The 24,409-nt window shown below is 35.7% G+C and overlaps 1 protein-coding gene across 1 annotated transcript; it reads right to left on the bottom strand.

The window, feature by feature from the left end:
• Window positions 1-12,246: 12,246 nt before the first annotated feature.
• On the bottom strand, window positions 12,247-17,803 carry LOC100916403 (trypsin-like). Its single transcript, XM_003772726.2, has 5 exons — window positions 17,565-17,803; window positions 16,168-16,333; window positions 15,227-15,483; window positions 13,302-13,438; window positions 12,247-12,483 (listed from the first exon to the last, which is right to left on the bottom strand). The coding sequence occupies exons 1-5, from the start codon at window positions 17,602-17,604 to the stop codon at window positions 12,331-12,333; spliced, it is 753 nt and encodes a 250-aa protein (XP_003772774.1). The 5' UTR covers window positions 17,605-17,803; the 3' UTR covers window positions 12,247-12,330.
• Between the last annotated feature and the right edge of the window lie 6,606 nt (window positions 17,804-24,409).

The following is a 24,409-nucleotide window of genomic DNA, read 5'->3' as shown; positions in this document are numbered from 1 at the left end:
CTATTAGCAGAATATACATTAGCAACATATAGGTAAAACTATTTCTACCCTTTCTCACTATATATCACAGTCTACCCTTTACAATGCCCATTAGATTCTTTACCATATATGTGACATTTAGACCTTGTCTTTTGTAATTAATTTAAGAAAGGTATCTAAGGTTCTAAGAAAGAACTATTGTGCTTGGAATGAAATCTTTTTTGCTTCAAGAACTCATTGCTCACATGATGTGACACAAACATTATTGGTCCTTGATCACTAAAGAACTGAAAAGGAAAAATGACACAACATATGCACATTTCTATAATACAAAGTAGGACTCGGTGAATACCTAATGAAGGTGTAAGCAAAGTGTTGTGACAGCTCCAAAGGAAATTCCATTTCCAAAATGAGATGTAAGAGAAGTAGATGATATCTAATGATTAATTTTCATTTCATTTCATTTTCCTACTGCTGCCAAGGGTCCCATGATCTCGTTCGTGTCTTTGGTGTTATACTTGACTTCTCATTCTTGCTTTCTCCATAGAAAATCAGTTATCAAATCCTGTAATTTCTAGCTTCCTCTCTAAGTACACAGTGATCCCTACATCCTGGACCATCACCAGTCTTTTTAACCTTTCTTTTATCATTGAAATTTGATGACTCCAGAGGAGACAGTGAGACTGACGACTTTATACAATCTTGCCTTACATAAATCTAATTCATGCCCAATTAAAGATAACATACTCAAGATGTTATGTGCATGAAGGATCAACAGTAATAACAACAATAGTTTAGCCCCTCATCATCCCTTCAATGAACTATAGCAAGAACCATGGCTGTCAGAGTACCTTCCCTAAAATATAGGTCTGATTATGTTACCTTTCTGCTTAATCAGAAGTGTCTCCCATTATCAGAAGATGAAATATAAACTTCCTTTTGACATTAAAAGTTCATCACAACCTGACCCTTGGCCACTTTTCTAGCCTTCTTATTCTTTACTTCATTCCTTATATTCTGAGTTCTACTTCTAGAAAGTGGCATTTCTTTTAAATTCTATTCAATAGGTGGCTATTCCTGGCTCTGTAGCCAATTCTTTTTGATGCATTCTGTTCCCCCTGCTGCCATCACAGGACTAAAGATTGCTGTATCATCTCAATGGAACATTTCAGCTGTATCAGCTGCATGACCCATAAGAAGCAGCCTATGAGCCAATAAATGGGAATGAATATGAGGAGGGGTATTGTTTAATCATCCCCATTAGACAGAGTTTATTGAAGGAAATATAATTTCTGACTGAGAAATCAGGGATAATTTCATGACAAATGTAACATTTGAGCTGGATCTTGGAAGATGAGTCGAATATCAACAGAAATAGGGTGAGAATAAACCAGGTGAAGAAATGACTTCAGCAAATCAAAAAAATTCATAAAACATGAGATATTGCATATTCCAGGTAAGCTAGAGTATGTTGTACATGGCATAGTGCCAGTAGTAGATAAAACTAGAAGTTCAGAGAAGTATCAGTTATAGGCTGGAGGGTTTAGATTTGGAATAACTCATTTTGATGCTTAATATTTTCTGGTAAGTAGCCAAAATGTCTGTAAGCATCTTTTGATGAGTTGGGCAAATAAATTATAGCATTACATGCAAGTAGATTAATGATGTATGATTTTTATGCAGGTAAATTGATTTTTATGTTTGTTACTTTGGAATCATTTTTTTCCAAATTAAGCAACAATTATGGATCAACTGATGAAATGGAAAGGAATGGAAGAGGAAAACTTTGTCTTGTTTTTAACATGATGGAAAAAGTTCTGGAATCTCTAATTGTTTACTTTGTGTTTGTCTGAGGTTCCTCCTACAAAGCCTTAATTAACCAGGGGAAACATTTTCAAATTGAGTCCCTTCCCTCCCCCAAGCAGATTTAGAAGACATGTTCCTTCCAGGCAAATAAAGTCTTTTATGAGCATAATGACATGTTAGCATTGGCAATCTGCTCTATTTACAATAACCTGTTATGTTTAAAGCCTTACATTATCTGCCATATGTCTATTTATGATAAATACACTTTGATAGTAACGAATATATTATCCAATTATGTTGTTTAGTCTCCTTGCCAACATGATAGTGAATAATTTTGTGTTTTAGTAAAGAGGAATAAGAGAATTGCAGAGTTGAAAGCAACATGAGAGGCTGACTCAACTAAAAAAAGTCTCTTCTACTATGAAGAAGACAAATGGTCATTAAGTTTTGGCTCAAAGATCCCCAGTGTGGGGAATCTGTGACTTCTTAAGAGTGACATCTTAAGACAGGAGATTGTCCTTTGTCTTGCTCTACTTTTAAATAAGGTTTTCCCTTTCATCAAGACTAAACTTAGCTCTTTGCAACTTTTACCCATTGTTTCCAGTTCTTATCTCTGGAGTCAAGCTATACTATTTAATCATCTTCCTCAGGATGAGTCTTTGAGTATATGAAAATTTTCCTAAGTCTTCCTCACACTAAGCATCCTTAATTCATTACATTCACCCTCAGATGTTATAGACTCAAAGCTTTTTACCTAGTCTGGATTCTTCCCAGTTATTAAAATCCTTCCTAAAATGTAGTGCTCAGAACTAAATACACTACTGTAGATATGGTTTAATCACAGCAGAGGACAGCAAGACTATTTTCTGTCCTATCCTATCCTGAATCTTACTTTTAGCTAACTTGGCTTCCCTGTTACTCTATTGCCTCCAATTCACTGAGCACCATAGAGCATTATTTTTCCCCCACATTAACTGTTGACTAGTCATGTTGATGTAATGAGCAGAGTATTGCGTCTGGAGTCAGAAAAACTCCTCTTCCTGAATTCAAATCTGGTCTCAAATGCTTTCTAGCTGTGTAACCCCAGGCAAAAATCATTTAAAATCAGTTTCCTTGTGTAAAATGAGCTGAAAAAGGACATGGCAAACTATCTCAATATCTGTATCAAGAAAACCTTAAATGAGGTTACAAAGGGTTAAACATAACTAAAAACCAACTCAACAGCAGTCACATTTCCCCTACTTTGGATTGTGAAACTGATTTTTTTTAACACAAGTATAAAACACTTCTCCTTATTAAATTTAGTATTGAATTTTGCCCAATTTTTAAATATCTCATTATAAAAATTTAGTTAGATTCCTAATGTTGGTGTCATTTTTGCTGTTTTTAATGATGGTTGATGGTTGGGCTGTGTTGGTAATTATTTCTTAGGACTGAATAATGCCATAAAAGATGCTTTATTTCATGAATCTGGGATCCTTCAATATACTAGAGTCATTGAATGATTCCAATAAATTGTTTTTAAGAAATATCAAGAAGTCTAAGAAATCTGTAAAATACCACATTAGGAAATATTTATTAAATATTTGTCATATTTGAAGCATCATATAAACAAAATAAGATGTATCTTTGCCTATCAAAGACTTCTCAATCTAGTAAATATCATGCATAGTACATGTAAAGTTCTAAAGTACAAAATTTTAAAAATTATATAAATGTATAAGAAGAAAAGTGCTATAAGAGTTCTGAGATACCATTTTTAAATCGGAGGATCAGGAAAGTAGATAGCATTAGAAACATTGCTTCATCAAGTTATCATAATTCCATGGAATAGATGGCATTTGAGTGGAGCTTGACTGGATAGTGTTTCAGGCAATATCTGACTTGGACAATTTTTGATACTTTAGGTTTGCTATTTGAGCAAAATGAAAATACTTATAGAAGAAGTGGCTATTAACTAAAGGAAATATATTCAATTATTGCAAGGGAAGAATATTCAGAGGGGACTTTAGAATTTATCTGAGTGCAACTCCTACTTCTAAATGGATATTTATAGGTTATATTTACCAGAAGAATAGATAATGTTATTCATAGAGAGAGTGTATGGAGAGAAAGGGACTAGGACAGTATCATTTCTGAGGTTCGGTTACACTTTGAGAGATCGAGGATGTCAATGAATCAGCAACGAAGGCTGAAATTCCACTGTGTCCTCTGAGAAGAAAGAAAAGAAGGAAGGGATGAAGGAGGAAGTAGAGAGATTCTGATGTATAAATAAAGGAAAATGAGAAAACTCAGGGCATTTGGACTACAATTTTCTCAGAGAAGTAGAAGGCAAGGTCATTGGTTGAAAGAATTCTGATTTTAGTTGGAGAGGAGGATTTAGAAAGGAGAAAGTTTGCAAATAGCTATATGAGGACCTTTAAGAAAAGCAACTGATCATAAATAAAATTGTTTTGCATGGTGAGAGCCCAGTTGAGGATAAAAACAAAACAAACCAAACAAACAAACAAAAAACATGCCCCTGCTGATAATCTAATGGAACAACATTTTCAGGTTAAATTGGAGATAATCTAATAAGAAAGACAATAACTTTAGGGATAACTGGGAAAGGTTTCTTGTATAAGGTGAGTTTTTAGCCAAGACTTTGAAGGAATTTGGGAAGCCAGGGAGAGCTTTCTAGGCATGGAGGACAATAAGTGAAAATGCCCAGTCCAGAAATTTTCTTAATTCCAAAGGACACATGATGGAAAATGCTATCCATATCCAGAGAAAGAATGTAATCCGAATGCAAATCAAAGGATACTGTTTTCAATTTATTTTTTTCATGTTTTCCCCCCTTTTGGCTTTCACATAATAATTAATATGCAAATATTTTACATGGTTGCATATATATGCATATATATAGAGAGAGAGAGAGATTGATATATATAAGCTAATTGCTTATCATTTTAAAGAAGAGAAAGGGAAGGAAGGAGAAAAATTTGGAACTCAGAATTTTAGAAAAATCAATGTTAAAAATTGTCTTTACATGGAATTAGAAAAAAAAATACGATACTATTTTTTTAAAGACTATCTTGAGGGAAGACCAGCAAGTAAGTAAGTGATACTGGATCATAGACTATGTAGAGTGAAGTAATGTGTAAGAAATCTGGAAAGGTAGGAAGGGGCCAGATTATGAAGGGGTGCCACTAAAAGTGAGAAGTTCCTAAAAGGTAAACTACTTAAATTTAAATATCTGCCCTGATAGGGAATTTCTAAAGACATGATCAACAATAAGAAAATGTTAGAGGTCAGCAATTAGCTCTCTTTCTAACCATATCCTGAAAGCACTAAGACACCAGTGCCTAGATCTTCAAAGCAAGAACAAGGAGGAGGTTCTATAGGAAGAGCTCTGGATGTAGGAGATTGGAGGTGAGCAGCTTTGGTTTTTAGTTCCAGAGAACAGCTAATATCTGGTATTGCAGCCAACTAACAGTGAAAAGATCATCCCAGGGTCAGCAATTTCAAGCTAGAAGAGACTTTTGAAATCATCTCATTCAGATGAAATATGATTATTCTTATTTAAGAAATGAGGAAACTGAGATCCTAGCTGAGTGCCTAACCCAAGGTCACACTGAAGAATAGCAAAGTGCAAAGATAGCATCTGAAACCAGACGACTCAAAATTCAGTGTTCTTTACATTGCACCATGCAGTTTCCCTTGAGATAGTTTGTAAATAATTTGGTAACCAGGATACATGTTAATGGGTTGTGGGAAACTGTCCATGTGCTTGCTGCTGTGAGCCAATTGCCCCAGATACATGTTGGGAAGCAAGGCTACACCCCATTCTCATGGAAGAGAAAAGGTGAGAAGGGACCTTAAAAGGAAGTATATTAGAAGTTACAATATAGGAACCCCAGGAAAGCAAGGGGAAGCTGACAGCTTGCATCCAGATTAATGGAGTTCAGTCTCTAGCAATGTGCTTAAATGGCATGTTGTTGGACCATTTAAGTAGGAGAAAGGACTATTGCTGTTACCTTGGGACTGTAAGCCTGCCTCTAGTCCTGCTCTTTTTTGTGGAGCAGAACAGGTTTATTTTTAAAGAGAGAAAAAATAGATCCAAGTTATGTTTTCAAGTGTGAGTGCTGACATAACATGTATTTCACAATATTGCCCTTATAAAAGTTTCTATGTATTCTGGGAGTAAAGGATGTGTCAATTGGGATGTATTTGTGGTTAACTCCCTAGGCATTTTAACCATTCAGGCTTTTTTTTATACATTCCTTCTGCCTTTTCCTCTCTACCTTAGAGAGGCTGTTAAAATGTTATATTGATGATGATGATGATGATGATGATGATGAAGAAGAAGAAGAAGAAGAAGAAGAAGAAGAAGAAGAAGAAGAAGAAGAAGAAGAAGAAGAAGAAGAAGTGACGGTGGTGGTGGTGGTGGTGGTGGTGGTGATAATGATAGTTATTATGTCATTTTCAGGTTTTGGATCGCCACTTACGGGGTTGTTACAGAGGGCTTTTTGAGTCCAAGTATGAAAAAAGGTTAATTTCTGTTCTCAGCTATTTTCTACGTCCACAGGAGGGCAGTAGTTTCTTCTGAATTGTTTCCTTACCAATCATTGTGATTAAACCTGGATTTGGAGTGCTTGAGACATCATTGAAGTAACCATATTTTCTAGATTTTCTCAGGAAACCTGATATCAAGACACATGTTTTTTTAACAAGTCTTTGTAAAAAAAAAAAAAAGGGTATCTTTTGTGAGACTCTGTGATCTCATTTTTGATTCATGAAATAAGAAAGGTCCTATCAGACAGTGGAAAAACTGTTAAATGAGAAAGGTTCAAATTCTGCTACTGTCACTATCTGTATGACTTTAAGTGAATCATTTCATTTCTCTGAGAGGGAATTCTTTATATGTAGATATAAAGACTCCTTTATATCTACACTTTAAGACCCCTTTCAGTCACTATGAGCTTATAGTAAATGTGGTGATTTTTGACTCCCTAGTTACTAACGAGTGCTTATAAGACCCCTTTCAGAAACTATGAGCTCATAACAAAGGTGGTAACTTGTGAGTGTTTTTGTTTTGTTTTGTTTTGTTTGTTTTTAAGATTCAAAAAGACTTAAATGCATTTGTTGGCAGCAGGGGAAGAGACATTGAATAAGAAGAACTGAAGATGAGAGAATTCGAGGCATGATCTGAAAGGAGACTTCGTGGAGACTGGAGGGTATAGGATTAAGAGTACAAGTGGCAGGGCAGCCAGGTGGTACAGTGGATAGAGCACCAGCCCTAAAGTCAGGAGGACCTGAGTTCATATCTGGCCTCAAACACTTAACGCTTCCTAGCTGTGTGACCCCAATGGCCTCAGCCAAAAAAAAAAAAAAAAAAAAAAGAGTACAAGTGGCTAAGAAAAAGACAACCTCTTCATGAATAGACCAGAGCAGAGAAGACAATGGTACATGATGTAGGAGTTGAGGACTAGGCAGAGGCCATACTTACTGGAGTATCCAGGGTGATAAACTTGGTCTGGACTAGAATACACACTGATTGATCTCCAGATGTCCAGAATTTTTCTTTACCTATTGAATTAGAGGCATGAGTACTTGTTCTGTCTAGGCACTATGGACCCAACCCAGGATAAGTATTTGATAAATAGTATTTAATAAATATTTATATATATATATATATATATAATAAATAAGTATTTAATAAATAAAATTTTGAATTTTTTTCAGGATTATTTTTTGTACTTAATAGTATTTGTTTTTCCAATTTCATTTAAAGATAGTTTTCAACATTCCTCTTTTTTTTCCCCTGAGACCATTGGGGTTAAGTGACTTGGGCAGGATCATACAGCTAGGAAGTATTACATGTCTGAGATCAAATTTGAACTCAGGTCCTCCTGATTTCAGGACTGGTGCTCTGTTTACTGCTCACCCAACTGTCCTTCAACATTCCTTTTTGTAAGATTTTAAGTTCTAAATTTTTTTCTCTCTCCCTTCCTTTCCCTTTCCCTAGGATAGCAATCAATCTGATACATGTGCAATCATGTTAAATATATTTCCATATCAGTCATATTTTGAAAGAAAGATCAAAACAAAAAAGAAAAACAAATTTTAAAAAGTAAAAATAACATGCTTCAATTTGCATTCAGACTCCCTAATTCTTTCTCTGCATGTGAATGGCATTTTCCATCGAAAGTCTTTTGGAATTGTCTTAGATAACTGTATTGAGCTAAATATATTGTAACTATCCTAACTGATCATCACAAAATGTTGCTTTTACTGTCTACACTGTTCTCCTGGTTCTGTTCCCATCACTCAGCATCAGTTCATGTAAGTCTTTCAAGGTTTTTTTTGAAATTCACATTTCTTATAGAACAATAATATTCCATTATATTCATTTGCTACAACTTGTTTATTCATTCCCAATTGGATATTTTGAGTCTTGAGCTGGGAGAACTTTGAGAGAGTCTGTACTAGAAGAAGGAAGAATTGGGACATCCTATCTGTTACCCTGATTTCTAAGACTGTAAACAGTTCTGATAATATGCCCTGCCATAAAATCACATCATCATTTGATAAATAGAAATATTAGAGCTCTTAAAATATTGCAAATGAATGATACCTCATTGTGTGTATATATGTATGTTTTCAATGGTCTCTGTATGTGAAAAAAAAGTGTCACTCCAATCATTGCATGGCCAGTGTTTGTTACTGGACTCAGACCCATTTAGGCTGCTGATGGTCCTTGAGTTAGAGACACAAAGAAAAATGAAACTCTATTGAGAAGGCATGGCAGAATTATCTCTGTTTTCTAGAACATATTTGCTAGCTAAGTTTCTGAACCCATGTTTTTAATGAGGAAAGGCGAAAGATCATTTGGCTTAAAGGTGCAGGCAATTACCCTACCTTAATAGAGAGTTGAGCAATTAGTGCTTTATTTTAGACTATATTCATGAGGTTGGGGCTAAGACATACCCTAGAGTACTCCATCACAACTAGTGTAAAGAGAAAACTTACAAAACAGACATATGATATCATCACAGGAGAGGAGCATCTTTGTGAATGTATTGAATTCATGGAAACAGTTGGAATACAGTGTTATTTAAATGTTAGAAAACTCACAGCAAGGAAGATTGTGACATTTCCCTGCCTGGGACTGCCAGAGTAGAATGACTTTTAAGTCCCCAGAAGGGAAAAAAGAGAAATAGGAGAAGAAAGAGAACAAAGGAATGAATGCATGAAAAAGCATTTTTAAGCACTTACTATGTGCTAAGCACTGTGTTAGGTACTAGGGATGCAAATACAAAAATAAAGAGGATACAATTAGATAGAAATCCATCTTCAAGGTGTCTAAATTAAAAAGGAATCTGTGTCCTACTCAGATTCTATGACATTTAATAAAAAATTATCTTTGTTAAAAAAATGTGAAGGGGGAGAGCTAGGAGCTACAATCTATTGAGCATTAATCTTGGAGTCAGGAGGACGTGAATTTCTTAGCTGTGTGACCATAGGCAAGTCACTTAACACTAATTGTCTCGCTAAATGAATGAATGAACTAATGAATGAATAATGTTCTCAAAAAAAAAAAAAAAAAAAAGGTGAGGAGAGATTGAAGTTTGACTGAAAAATCTTTTATCTATTATTCCTGAGGGGTAATTCAGTATTTCAACTGATTTATGTTACTGTCTGTGTGGATATTTGCTCCATTGTTGTAGGCTGCAACCCATTTACAGCTCTACATGATTCTTCATGGTTTTTTTCCCCAATAAATCTTCCTTAAAGGCTCCATCATTGTTAACCTTCCTTTGATCACTTAGTTTATGGAGTTCACATTCAGGACATCTATTTACTTTTTCTAGGTCTTGCTACATAACTAGTTAATCTCTTTTTCTGATCTTACATTTTTAAAATCTCTTTTGTGACACTTTATAAGTGAGTCAACAGTGACAATAAGCTAAATCCTGCTTATTCCCTTGTTGATTCTTTTGGGTAATTTGCAATTTTGACTCTTCAGATACTCTGGTGATTCTACTGTTATCAATTATGAGACTAGATCATTCAGAAGACCTGCAAACATTGATTCCATTTGTATTCGTTGTTCTTTCACGCCAATCAATTAATGTATCTAGGATGAGTTGGCTTAGTAGAACCTCATGACACATTTTCTGCAAACTCATTTTCCTCTCCACCATTTTTTTGGAAAGGTGCTACTTTTTGTAATCTTCTATTACCATCTTTAATCCATGTCATGTTTTGCAAGTAATTTATTTCTCTCAAACAGTAATGGCATCCCTGTCTCATAGCTAGCCATGGATATTAAATGCTGGTTGATATGATTTCTGGTCTCTTTTGGTCTCTTCATCATGATAACTGCATTATATTGCTTAACCATCCAAAAAATGGTAATAATTCAGGTCACCATCTTTACTTTTGTGCATTTAACTCCATTTCTCATTTATCAGTCATTGATTATTTAAATAAGTCTTGCTTGGAGATTATTGTTCTGAAAATCTCTCATTTTGATCTTTCTGAGTGGGGAAGGGAATGGTAGGTGGGACAAAATTTTGTTCTTTTTATTGGTGTTTTTACAATGTGGGTTTACCAACCCAGTAGATCCAGTACTGAAGAGAAAGTTAGTTGAAAGAGTAAGGAGGCAGGATTCAAGACTTGACAGATAAAAGCAGGTCAAAGAGGCATGAGATAGTTCAATAGCTGAATCAAATGCCAAGCCTGGAATTAGGATGACCTAAGGTAGAACCCTACTTAGACACTTACTATTGTGATGATACTGAGAGAATCACTTAACCTCTATTTATCTCAGTTTTCTCATCTGTAAAATAGGGATAATAATAACATGTATCTCCCAGGGTTGTTGTAAGGATCATTCAAAATGAGACAAGTATTGTAAATGCTTAGTATAATGCCTGGAACAGTATGTGCAATATAAATGTTAGCTATTATTCTTGTTTTAACATAAAACAGTCCCATGGAACAAGTCAGAAGTAATCACTATGAAGATATTAGAACTAACAGGTGTTTTTAAAGGTTTCCCCTTTTAATTCTTAAAATTGAGGGTCCCTGAGCTGTCACATATACTTTAATAATGTATGTTCATTATATATATTCATTTTTTCACCCTTAATAGGATATACACACATGTGCGTATATGTAAGTAGGTATAGATAGTGAGATAGTGCATGTTATGTACACATGTGTATGTACACACATATCTCAGGGAGGATGTTAGCAACTGGAAGGGAAAGAAAAGTTTCATATAGAAAATGGTGTTTAATATGGGTTTTGGGGGAAAAAAAAACCCTTTGTAATTCCAAGACTTAGAGGATGGTGTATATTACAGTCAATGCAAAAGAGCAGAGATGGGAGATTTAGTTTCATGTATGAGGTATAGTAGGAAAACTAGTATGGCTGGATTGTGGACTACCTGAAAGGGAGTGATGGGTAATAAGTCTGGAAAAACAATTTGAAACTAGATTGTAAAGAACTTTAAATGTCAAACAAAAGAGTTTATATTTGACCTAAAGATGATAAGAAGCAATTGGAGTTCATTGATGGGAGAGAGTCACAGTCCTATTTGTGCTTTAGGAAACTCACTGAGTCAAGGTGGTTGATAATTTGAATAATAGATAAGAATGAGGGACCACTTAAGGTAGGTGGGAAACAATTTGTAATCTATTTCAGTAGTCCAAGTAAGTGTTAATAAGAATCTGAACTAGAGAGGTGACACTATGAGGGGAATACAAAAGGGAAGAAATGAGAAATTTTATGGAGATAGGGTGAACAAAACTTGACAACTGATTTTATACTTGGGATGACTAAGAATGGAAATGTTAAAAATGATATTAAGTTTAAGAAGCTGGGAGACAGGAAGGATGGTGGTGCTCTTGACAGAAGTAGAGACATTGGAAGAAGGGTGGATATATTTTGGATTTGTTGTGTTTGAAATATCAATAGGATTGTCAAGGAAATAAAATCTCCTTGGAGATCTTTCGGAATTTAAGAAATTAACATGTAATAAGGGTTTGGAACAAGATGATATCATCTAAAATGGAGTAAAAAAAAGTCCATTTTTCTTATAGTCAAGTGTTAAGAAAAACAGGTAGATATTGTGTTCCGTTAGATAGTTTTAGGGGTTCAGAAAATTTTGACTATGCAACTAATGGGAAACTTTTTTTTTTTTTTTTTTTTTTTTTTTTTTTTTTTTTTTTTTTTTTTTTTGCCACAAGATAGGCCAAAGGAGACCAGAAGCAGGTCCCCCTTGTGTCTTTGACATGGATGATTATATATTAGGTGATCTGGTCTTTACACTGTGCTCTGGGTTTGAAGATATTGTAATAAATAACTTGGTTTCTCTAAGGGAGTTTCTTGCCCTCTGACAAGATTGTGTTGCCACCTATCTGACTTGAAGAAGCTTATGGAGAGTAAAGAAACTTCAAGAAAAGACATAGGCAATGAAAGGGTTGTTATTTTATTGACTTCACAGTGTTAAGTCAGAGCCCAGTTGGAGGTGGAAAGAGGAGGATTCTGGAGACTTCAGCTGTTGGCAACAATCATCTCCTCAATCCAATCCACATAATTGCATACCTTAGTATATACTCCAGGGTAATTCTTTATAGCACAGCCAAAGCCCCAGGAGATAATACCCTGAAGTTCTCCATTACAGACCAGAGGGCCCCCTGAGTCTCCCTGGGGAAAGAGAACATGGATAAATAAGGAACATAGGGAAAAAAGAGAAGAGATTGCAGTTTGTACTTTAAAGGTTGAGATAATAGACTTTTAGAGTTAGAGACTTTAAAGATTTTCCAGCATTTTAAACTTTTTGTTTGTTTGTTTTATGAACATCCTTTGGCAATCTGCTAAAGCCTATTGATCTATTTTCAGATTAATGTTTTTTAAATGTGTAAAATGAAATTCATAGCATTATAAAGGATACCAATTACACTGAAATATCTATCTACTATCTATCTATCTATCTATCTGTCTATCTATCTATCATCTACTTACATCTATTGTAGACATTGGGTTAAGAACCTCAGTTCTGGTCTAATTCTATAATTAATGTACCCTTCAGATTCCCACAGATATTTTTTTTTACCTCCCTTCCCACTAATTCTCCCCATCACTATACTGCTTTTCCTTCCCTATTTCCACCAAATAGGAATCAAGGACCTTGAGCCAGAGCCAAAGTATGTTGGGATATTTCTGCAGATGACGAGCTTTCCTTCACCAAAGTATAACTTTAGGAATGAAAGAAAGGTTTGGTGATGACTTTGGTGGGGATATTGCACTAAATAGCTTTTGAGATCTCTTCCAACATAGAGATTAGGTGATTCTCCCCCAATTTGGGACTGCTCTAGGGAGCAAAGATCTGAGCAGAGGAAAATTCCCTAATCTTTCTACTCCCAGAGACTTTTTATGGTTATTATTTTCTTCTTCTCCCCATATTCACAGACAGGTTCTTTACATGACTTATGACTCCAATATGCAAACGAACAGGGATATACCTGGCAGGAATCTTTGCCTCCTCCTAGGAAACCAGCACAGACCATGTTTTCTGTGATTCGACTAGGGTAGGAGGCCTGGCACTCAGCATCAGACAGAAGGGGAACGTGCAAACACCGTAGCAACTTGGGATAATCAACTGAGAAGAGAATGGGGAAGGGTGAAGAAAAAAAGATGGTCAATAAAGAAGGCTAGGAAGATTGGCTAGCATGTTTAATTCTGAGATCAGAAAATATAGATACTGAGAGAGTTGAATCCAGGAAAGAGAAGAGAGTTTGCATTTTTTTCCTTCTCTGGACTCAAGCAATTTGACCTTTCTTATGGGACTTCTCTTCCTGCTTAGAATATAGTTACTTCTATACTTGTCTTATCCTCTCACCTCAGCTAAAAGCTTGTTGAGGATTAAGACTTGGCTCTATTTTTTCTTCATTCTCTCTTGCATAAAACAGATAGTCAAAGGATGTTTGTTTGACTATCTAAAAGAGGCTAAATCAAATATTTTGATGAGATGGCCTTTGAAGAGAAATACTATAGTATTCTAATAATGCTCTTAAAGTTTTAATAGCTTTGTAAAACAATTTTAAGGTAGACTCATAGAAAGAGACCTCTGACTGGTGGTGGTATTTGCATTTAGAGAAGAGGTGAAGAGGGTATGAATGGTAATTGAACACCAGTATTTCTGGTGTTTAGGCCATACCAGTGGATAGAGGGCTAGTTTAACCAGTTTAATTTGGTAAGAGGCAAAATGAGGGAGAGAAAAGTCAAAATTGTAAAGTCAATTACACCGAAGGGAGTACCAGAAATCTGAACAACAGACTTTGAAAGTAGGAAAGGATCTTAGATTTCATTTAGGCAAAATCTTTCATTTTTAAAATTAAGAACCAGAAGCTCAAAGAGCTTCACAGAAGATTCCTAAAGGCAACAGCTAAGAAGTATAAGAGTTAGGCTTTAAGTAGAGATTTTCTGAAACTTTGGCCCATGAGTGTTCCCATTGGCCTTTGAAAATGATCTAGTCCTTTATAGTTATCTGGAAAAGGCTTAGATTCGCTGAGACATTAGTTAAAGGTAAAGGAGTATAACTTCATAGAAAGTAGGAGTTCTTTATTGTATCCTGGACCCCTCCGGCATTCTGCTGAAGCCTATGGACCCTTTCTCAGGATATTTTTGTTAAATTCATATGATAAAAGATTTAGTATTATAAAGGAAATGAGTAATGCTGAAATAGTGTTAAAATATTGAAAAAAAAACTTCAAGAATCCCAAGTGATGAGCCCTTAGTGAATAGTCTTGGATACAGATGTAGAATTGGGTCAGGGCTAAGAACAGGATTCCAGAAACATGGCGAAATAATGTCAAATTGGGGAATGCCTCCATCCTTTTGTAATTTCTCAACTCTGTACATTATTTTGTTTCATTTTGCTCTGTCCTTTTTTATTTATTAAGCTAACGATTATTTCCTGGTTGAGTCAAAGGAAGTAAAATCTTTCAGTAGCTGGTCCAGAAAACCAGAAGCATCTTTTGCTACCATTTGAAGGCTTTGAGTAGTTTGGTGGCAATTGTAGAAAGAAAAGGAAGAAGCCCTTCAAAAAAAGGACTTTGAGGTCACAATGTGAATATTTTTTTCAACCTTCTAGGGGCAATCCTGAGATTTAGTGAAGACTAATGGATGTGTTACTAAAGAGAATAAGAAGGATGCTAGTAGAAGAGAAAGAACATGAGGCAGGATAAGAATGATGACTAATGTCTACTCAGCATTTCAAGATTTCCCTCACAGCAAACATGGGAAGTAGATATCATTATCCCCATTTGAGGAGAATTAGGCTGAATAAGTTAGGGTAGTTTGGTCATGGCAAAGTATCTAGTAACTTTCTGAGGCAGCATTTGAATTCTTGGTTTGTTGATATCATCTAGCTGAAGATGTAACTCACCATAGTGGCTCTTGGTGTCGCCCCAACCAGAGATGAGACACCTTGTGCCTGTGGAGGCACAGGAGCGAGGCAAGGAGATGGGGGCAACTTTTCTGTTGAGAATGGCAGGTGTTTTCAGCTTAATCAGCATGATGTCATTGTCGTTGGTCTCCCTGTTGAAGCCTGGATGCAGGATGACCTTTGCTGCAAGGATAAGCTGTTCACTTCCTTCAATAACTTGGAGGTTGTTCTCTCCCAGTCTCACTTGAAAACGCTGGCTGGAAAGGAAAATCTTGCTCAATAGTAGAAGTGTCATTGTGACAGGGGAACTATATTCGTTACCCAGCCTGGGGATATATTCTATCTAGTTTTAGATTCATTGATCATGAATCTACTGTAGAATATTTCAAGATAGAAAGTCACAGATATATGGGGAAGGTGGGAATGTGTGTATGTGCGATGTTAAGGCTCCCTGCCTTAGTTTTAAAGAGTGGTAGAGGAGAGGAATATAGAAAGTAAGAAATGTGTCTTTTACCCAATACTGATGATGGTTGCTAACCTTTAGAAAACCAAATACCATTAAACTTAGTTTAATGGCCTACCTTACTTTTCTCACTACCTTTCCTCCCATCCTCCTTAAGTTTATTCTAGATGGCTCTGCAGACAAAGAGGTTAATTTCCTCAGAATTTATTTTTTTTTCCATTTTGCAGACCTTTCTCCTTAAGCTCTTTAACATCAAACCAAGCAACCTCTATAAGGAAATGTACAATTGGAATATAACATCTCTTTTCTGTATATTGTTCTACTGATCCAGCCTATGATAGCATATATATCACAAACATTTTCTTTGAGAAAGTAATCTGCATGTACCAGACATGGAAAACAACAAATAGCGTCATGAAAAGTCAAAGTTTTTCTTGAGAAACAATTGGTTAGGGGCTGGTCAGATCTTGTCACTTACTAGTGGTAACAGTGAGCAGCAGACAGTACCCATTCTTTATTAATGAGGGAGCCACCACAGATATGGTAGCCCACATTTAGGGACACCTGGTAGGGAAGAGAGTTCTTCTCACAAGTGTAACCTCCAACAATCTTATCATCGTCTCCATCATCAGAGGAAAAAGCAACTTAGGAGGAAATAGGAAAAAAAATTAAATTAGCAATGTTAAAGACTTGACCACTAGGAATTGTTCCATTAATTTATCAACCACAGGTTATTTCTAAATATGACTCCATAATTACTTGAAGTATAACTATCATTAACAACAAAATTGCTTTACTCTTCCTTATCATCATCAACCTCATCAACCATTTAATACCATGACAGGGAATAGGCAGAAGAAGTGTGGAGCTGAATCCTATTGAGTCATTTCTGTGATTGCATTCCTTTGGGTTTACTAAAGAGAACAGTGATAATGATAATAATGAGTAGAATAGAGACAAATAGGCAGGTACCAATTCTTTGGTCAATAGAAATTGTCTTTGTTTCTCTGACTCTCAAATCTTTTCAGAAGTTACAGAACAGAAAATCTGACATTAACTTCAGGCTTATTTCTGGGCTCACTTGAAAGAACAGACATAAATACCCCATCATTTGGCCAGGTTTTCAAAATCTTGAAAGTTTCATCTGTAAATCAGTGTCTCCCACCATCTTGAGCATCCCTATTCTGCTCTCATGATTTTTCAGCCTTTTCGTGTCAGGTAATGTTGACATAGCCTCAAAACAAATTAACTAACTGAATGAATAAATGGGTAAACAGATAAATAAACAGATAAATGGAATAATAAATAAGTTAAATAACAAACAGCAAAAACTTATTAAGCTCTATTCTTTTTTTTCCCCTCACATTTCTTTGGAGGTCAGATTGTGGAAAAAATACCATGATCTCACCTCAAACAGAACAAACTGAGCAAGATCTCTTCCCCTTCCCTCTTCTTCTGTACTTTTTTATTCACTCATTCCCTCTTTCAATGAATTTTAATTTTTTTTTGTTCATCTCATTCTTTTCCTAAATCTTCCTTGGCATCCTACTCCTCCCTTATTTCTCTTCCCCCTCCTCCTGCAAAAAACTTCCCTTTCTACCTGCACTGATTTCCATCTCTTTGGCTAGATGTTCAGGCAAGTAAAGAACCCATAGGAATGCATATGAGAAAAGATAGACAAATGAAAAATAGGAAGGTTAAAACCCTATACAAGGAACCAAGGAAGAGTTGTTAAGTGAGGAGAGAAACTAGACAGACATACAGGGAAGACCTGGAAAGCCAGTGGAAAGAACACAGAAGGCCAGCTTGAGAGAGGGGAAGAAACTCAGAAGCAGTGGAGAATGACAGAGACATGAAAGGATGAGTGGATCTTACCAGCTAAACCCACGAAGACCAGAATCATTAGGGACTTCATGGTTACAGAGGTATAGCTAAATGTGGTTGAAAGCCCCTGTTTTATACCTCTCTAGATGAAAGCTGGTGTGTGGAGGAGGGAAGGTCATTTTTTTCCAGCAGTACAGTCAGCTACCAGCTTTCTTTTTCCCACAGTCTTACAATAGCATTCAAAACATAGTGACTTTAGAGATTAATGACCAGCAGATAATCCAGAAAGATTTGTAGACATAAAGAATACCTAGTCCCACTAAGGACTCCCAGGATGGAATGACTAGCCTCCCAGAACAGCTCAGGTTCCCATAAAGGCCAATTAGGAATTTCTCTGTTGACTTCTACTTTACACAATTAGGATTAGAGTGATGATGATAAAAAAAGAGCAGAAAGCAATAGTTGAAGGAGGTTCAAAACATTCCATTCAATGTACTGATATCTTGGAGATATATTCAGCCTTTTACAATTCTCTGACTAAGAATCAAATGAAGGAGCAGGGCTATTATAAGCAAATGAGATCCTGCCTTGGGATCTTATACCCTTAAGAAGTTATCCTGTCCATAGATGTGAGAAGCTGCTCCTTTCTTCCAGGCTAAATTCTAAATCTTCAGAAAACAAGCACATGAACATGAAGCAGGATTTAGAAAACTGTCTGGCTCCAGTGTATCAGCTCATCTGCCTAAGTTTTGATATCTTGGTCCTTAGAACTCACTTTTGGGGATTCAGAAATTTTCACATAAACAAATCAGCTAAATTATGTTAAAAACAAAAGACTTGTATTTGACTCGTCTCTAATATGCACAGATAAAATTTGAATTTGAAACACTCAGGGAAAATTAGAGAGAGAGCAGTAGGGAAAAGGAATAGAGGGAAAAGATAGATTGGGATCCCCGTCATCCAAAAGATAAAGATATAACTACATCTCCGGAGGCCCAGAGTACATCCTTGATTTGGCCAAAAAGTGAATCCATACCTTGTTTGAAATAAGATTGAAACCATAGCAGAAAAAGGAAAGGAACGGATCGTTATATGAACGGCTCCATATGGACCCAGTATTCAGGTTATGCCAGGCTCTTGCCACTTCTTCCAGTTCCATGAAGGCACACCTGGGCATTCCCACACAACACAATTCATAGAATGCCAAGAAGGTTTTATAAGGATGGGCAAGGTCTTGCTCGGTCACTTCTGATTGGTTTCCTATTGCCAATGTCATAGACTGGTAGGCGCCAACTAGGAAGCTGGACATTTTCATTATGTGAGATTTCAGATATTGTATTTCTGGGGTGGTGGTGGCTGGTGGGTGGGTTAGGTAGATGTTCTAGGAAGATGCAGGACTAGACTTTCTGGGTAGGAGAAGGGGAATATTTGGAGCCTATCAAAGTAGAGAAAAGTTATTAAAAGAAAAACTACTCTCTTACCCCCTAAAAGAGCCAAAAAACTAAGAATAGATTGGGCGGGGGGGGGGGGGGAAACTACCAAATCTGGATATTTAAGTACCATAGAAAGAATGAGATTTTTGGATGGGAAACTAACATGTCTAGCTAGACCAAACCCTTTCTCCCAGGTGAAGATGGGAATTTTAAATGATGCTAGGATTATGGGTGACTCTGACCCTTTAGATACTGACACCAAAACAAAACAAAACCCTTTATAGTTGTCCTTAGCTCACCTACCTATGATTGCCAAATTAAATAACCAATTTTATTGCAAAGGATCTGTTTATGTTAGTTTATAAAAGTTTCTCTCCTGTATGTAAAACTTCATAGATTCTGATGTCCTAAACCTTATGTACTATATTGGCTTATATACTATTCATAGAAGTGATTACCTAGGTTTGGTTATATGTATTACTGTGTTTCTATTGCTTAAAATCCCAAACTGTATAAAATGAGACCATAAAAAATTTTGTCTTCAGTATCACTATCATTTAGATTAAGAAAGTAATATCAAAATTGGTCAACAAAAATTCTAAGTTTGCCATAATTTAAGACAGGGAAAGTACTGAATGAAGTACATGCTACAATGTGTTTTCATATTGAAAACTTCTAGAAATTGTGGTTGGGATTGTTGAAATGCTATAATTGATCAATGAAAAATTGCAGAGAATAGGAGTTGTTTTATAGGACTGGATGAAGGAGGCTTTGTTGTAATTTTAGAAAAAAGAAAGAAAACATTATTTAAAACACATAGACTAGTGAGGCTTCAGAATTACTCACCAGGTAGTTGGTAAAAAGAGTGATTATTAGTAGAAGTAATCAATATGGAAATTATGCCAGATCTAATTCACCTATTCCTTTGGCAGATTGATTGACTGGTAAGTTAAAGGAATACTAATATATATATATATATATATATATATATATATATATATATTATTCCTGTATTTCAAAAGATCTTTGATGAATTTTTTTATCATACTTTTGTGAACAAAGGTACTAGTCTGACTATATCCACAATGTCCTAACCATGAATCCAACATTCAATCTTTTAACAGTGTACAGTCTGCTGTCAAGGATTGTTTCCTGCCTTGATATTCAGTTACACAAGTCAAGGGATAACCTTCATGAATGAAGGACAAGTAAAAATAATAATTCACAGTATCCAGGGGGATTCACTATCTCAGAAGAAGTAACACAAGAGTCTAGTCAAAAATACAGATTTTCTTTTTTTTTTAATTATTATAAATTTTTATTGAAAGAACCCATGCCAGGGTAATTTTTTACAACATTATCCCTTGCACTCACTTCTGTTCCGATTTTTCTCCTCCCTCCCTCCATCCCCTCCCCTAGATGGCAAGCAGTCCTATATATGTTAAATATGTCTCAGTATATCCTAGATACAATATATGTGTGCAAAACCAAACAATTCTCTTGTTGCACAGGGAGAATTGGATTCAGAAGGTAAAAATAACCCGGGAAGAAAAACAAAAATGCAAACAGTTTACATTCATTTCCCATTGTTGTTTCTCAGGGTGTAGCTGCTTCTGTCCATCATTGATCAATTGGAACTGAATTAGGTCTCTTTGTCAAGGAAATCCACGTCCATCAGAATACATCTTCATACAGTATTGTTGTTGAAGTATATAATGATCTCTTGGTTCTGCTCATTTCACTTAGCATCAGTTCATGTAAGTCTCTCCAAGCCTCACTGTATTCATCCTGCTGGTCATTTCTTACAGAACAATAATATTCTATAACATTCGTATACCACAATTTACCCACTCATTCTCCAATTGATGGACATCCATTCATTTTCCAGTTTCTAGCCACTACAAACAAGGCTGCCACAAACATTTTGGCACATACAGGTCCCTTTCCCTTCTTTAGTATCTCCTTGGGGTATAATCCCAGTAGTAGCACTGCTGGGTCAAAGGGTATGCACAGTTTGATAACTTTTTGGGCATAATTCCAGATTGCTCTCCAGAATGGTTGGATTCATTCACAACTCCACCAATAATGCATCAGTGTCCCAGTTTTCCTGCATTCCCTCCAACATTCATCATTAAAAAATACAAATTTTCAAAGAATATATGGACTTCTGATTATTGAAATCCTTTAGTTGCCATTTTTTGGGAGGAGAAAAAGGTCTAAAATTTTCCTCCCAAGCCGCCAATATCTTCAATTATTTCTCATACCTTAAAAATGATCTCTCAGAGTCCTCAAAACTATGTAACCATTAGCATGGACCATCGCTTTATGTATTTGATTTAGTTTAGCTTCTCTTCTAATTCTTGTTCTCTTCACCACCATTTCTACTCTTTCATGTAGGACTATTGAGACGGTGATGTTTGGGTCCAAATGTGATTCCACTCGTTGTGATGGTGAAAAGAATTTGTCATAAAAATCTTTATAGATATTTTTCTCTTAAGAATTTTTTTCTGCCCTTCTCTGTAATTCTTAGGATTATTATATTTGATTGAATTATTTAACAAGCTCTTTATAAATTTATTTTTCTCTCTGTTATTTCACATAGATTAATAAAGTGATACTACTCATAATCTTCCTCTGATGCTCTTAGAGATTTTATAATGGAGTTTATATTCTAAACTGAATTGTCCTCAGCTGCCATGTCTCTTTATTTAGCAAAGGGTTGTGTTTGATGATAGGTCATAGGCTCTTTTAATATGCTCACTAGGGCATTTGTTTCACATTGATTAAGCATTCTTTTAAAAAAATTATTATTATTTTATTTTTCCAAATATATGCAAAGAGTTTTCAACATTCACCTTTGAAAAACTTTGTGTTTCAAATTTTTCTTCCTCTTCCCCTACCACCACCCTATCCAACTTCCCCTACCACCACCTTCCCTAAGACAGCAAGCAATCCAACATGGTCTAACCATGTGCATTTTTAAACACATTTCCATATATATCGTGCTGCACAAGAAAAATCAGATCAAAAGGAAAAAAAAAACACAAGGAAGAAAAAAACAACAAAAAGGAGAAAATACTATGCTTTGAACCACATTCAGTCTCCATAGTTCTCTCTAGATATGGACTGTATTTTCCATCACAAATCTATTGGAACTTCCTTGCATCACCTCATTGTTGAAAAAAAGCCAAGTTCATCACAGCTGATCATTATATTAATTAAGCATTCTTAAGAAATGATTGAAGTCAATGTCCATGCCTTCTCTTTTATCTATTTCTTAGCTTAAAATGAGTAAGATTAGTGTTTTCTCCACTGTATACTATATCTCATTACATATAGTCCTCTGATTCTGCACTTTCTATCTGAGGTTTCCCCAGCATCCACTTTAGTGAAATGCTCACACTGAGTATGGTATTTAAAGAGTTTGACTTGAAGAGTCAGTTTATAGAATTTATAGAATCAAAGTACATTTTGAAAGCAGAGTAGGGAGAGACAAGGGGAAGTGAAATGGATGGTCACAGAATAAGAAGACTCATTCACGTATCAGTTTTTGTGTCTACTCTGGTTCAACTTTGGGAGTTTTCCCCCTCTTCTTTATGTATTCTATCAGCTCTCAGGAGATTAGGTAAATAACTCAAGTTTAGACAAGCCAGAAGGAGGTAGAGTTGCCTATAGACCATCCCAATGTGTCTTTGATAATGAATGATGATGCTGAAGTCCAGAGTTCTAGGGATCAACCAGCTAAGGAGTCTGGTCAACTCACAACACTTAATGGTTTAACCGGTTTTCCTAGAAAGTACTAGGAATAAATTCTACTTCCGTCATGTAGGAAGGTGAAATGTTTATGATAAGCTGGTGGATATATTGCTTTCCGCTCTAACAGGAGGGAGTGGCAGGAGAAAGAGAGGAAAGATCAAATTTCAACTTGAAGGGTGAGGATTGAGATTAGCTCTGCTTCTCTGAAATGTGCCTGTTCTTACTGATAATCACCATGCTTCTCTCTAATCTAATTAGCTTCTGTTATACTGAGAGGTCATGGGTCAGAGAATTAGAAAAGGAAGGAATCCTAGGGGTTATTGAGCTGATTCATTTCATTTTTCAGAAGACAAAACTGAAACACAGAGTAGTTATGTGACTGTACTAAGATTACAGACCTAGTAATTGTCTAAGCCAGGGTTTAAGTTCAGGTGTTTTTGAGTCCAAGTCAATCCTTCTTATCTTGATGTTTTAATAGCTGGTCTAAACTTTCGGTGTGTCTACTGAAGTGGGAGAGACTTGTCCTGCCCTGTTTGTTTAAAGACAATAAATAGATATCCACCAAAAAGCCAGCAATTGTGTGACTCTTAGAAAGAGGAAGCAAAAGAATGACTAGCCTTGGTGATAGGTAGAAAATGTATGTGAACAAAATAAAAGATGGTTATGATCAGTATCACCAAAACAGCAGGAAATAGACACAGATTTATAGAAAATATTTTTAATAGATTGGATTAAATTGCTGGTACCACAAAAAATTTGGAAACTTACATCACCAAACATCTTCAGTCCTGGGGCTTGCTGAAATTACTAGATTTGATTGAATTTAATTCCATTCAATTTGACTGGACTTAAGTGTTTATTAAGGGACTGTGATGTATTCTAGGTGTTGGCGCAACAAATTGTCTATACTTCCAGAGAGCTCTTATTCTGTTAAGGGAATATACTATTTACTTGTTATTGTTGTTCTTCGGTTTCAATCATATCTAACTCTTTGTGACTCCATTTGGGATTTTCTTGGCAAAGATACTGGAGTGGTTTGTTATTTCCTTCTCCAGTTCATTTTACCTAATGAAGAAACTGAGGCAAACTAAGTTAAGTGACTTGCCCAACTAGTAAGTATCTAAGACTGGATCTGGATTCTTGAAGATGAGATTTCCTGATCTTGCAACTGAGCCACTATCTAAACAGATAAGATTCAGAATGTATTTATGTATATATGAATCTCTTTTATCTTTCTATCTCTATCTTTGAATCATTAGATTGAATTCTCACTTCCCCCTCTAGAGGGCATTCTCTTTCATATTCAAAATCTTATTTTGTAGGTAAGCTGAAAAAGTACCATTTGACCCTTCTCTGGTGAAATGATCTGTCAGAAACATCTATCCTTCCTGGGATAACATTACCAATTTCCGATAGACTTTTTGCATAGTCCCACCAGCCAGCAGCAAAAGCTGAGAATAATGAGTGACATTGGAGAAGTGGTTTATGAACTGAAAAACATTTTAGGCTCTTGGGAATGGTTCCTGGAATGCACCAAGCAATAATATATTGATGCCTTCAGTATATTGCCTGTTTTTGTTTAGGATATTGTCAGGAGTTCTTGTGTTAGTATGATTTTGAAGTTGTCTATGGGAGTAAATACCTATGTCAGAAACATCATGATGTTTCCCTACTTTCTGTTAACATCAATAAATTGAGGGCAACATA

Source organism: Sarcophilus harrisii, chromosome 5 (assembly GCF_902635505.1).
Source record: "Sarcophilus harrisii chromosome 5, mSarHar1.11, whole genome shotgun sequence".
Lineage (NCBI taxonomy): Eukaryota > Metazoa > Chordata > Mammalia > Dasyuromorphia > Dasyuridae > Sarcophilus > Sarcophilus harrisii.
This window is presented reverse-complemented; position numbering and strand designations above follow the sequence as displayed.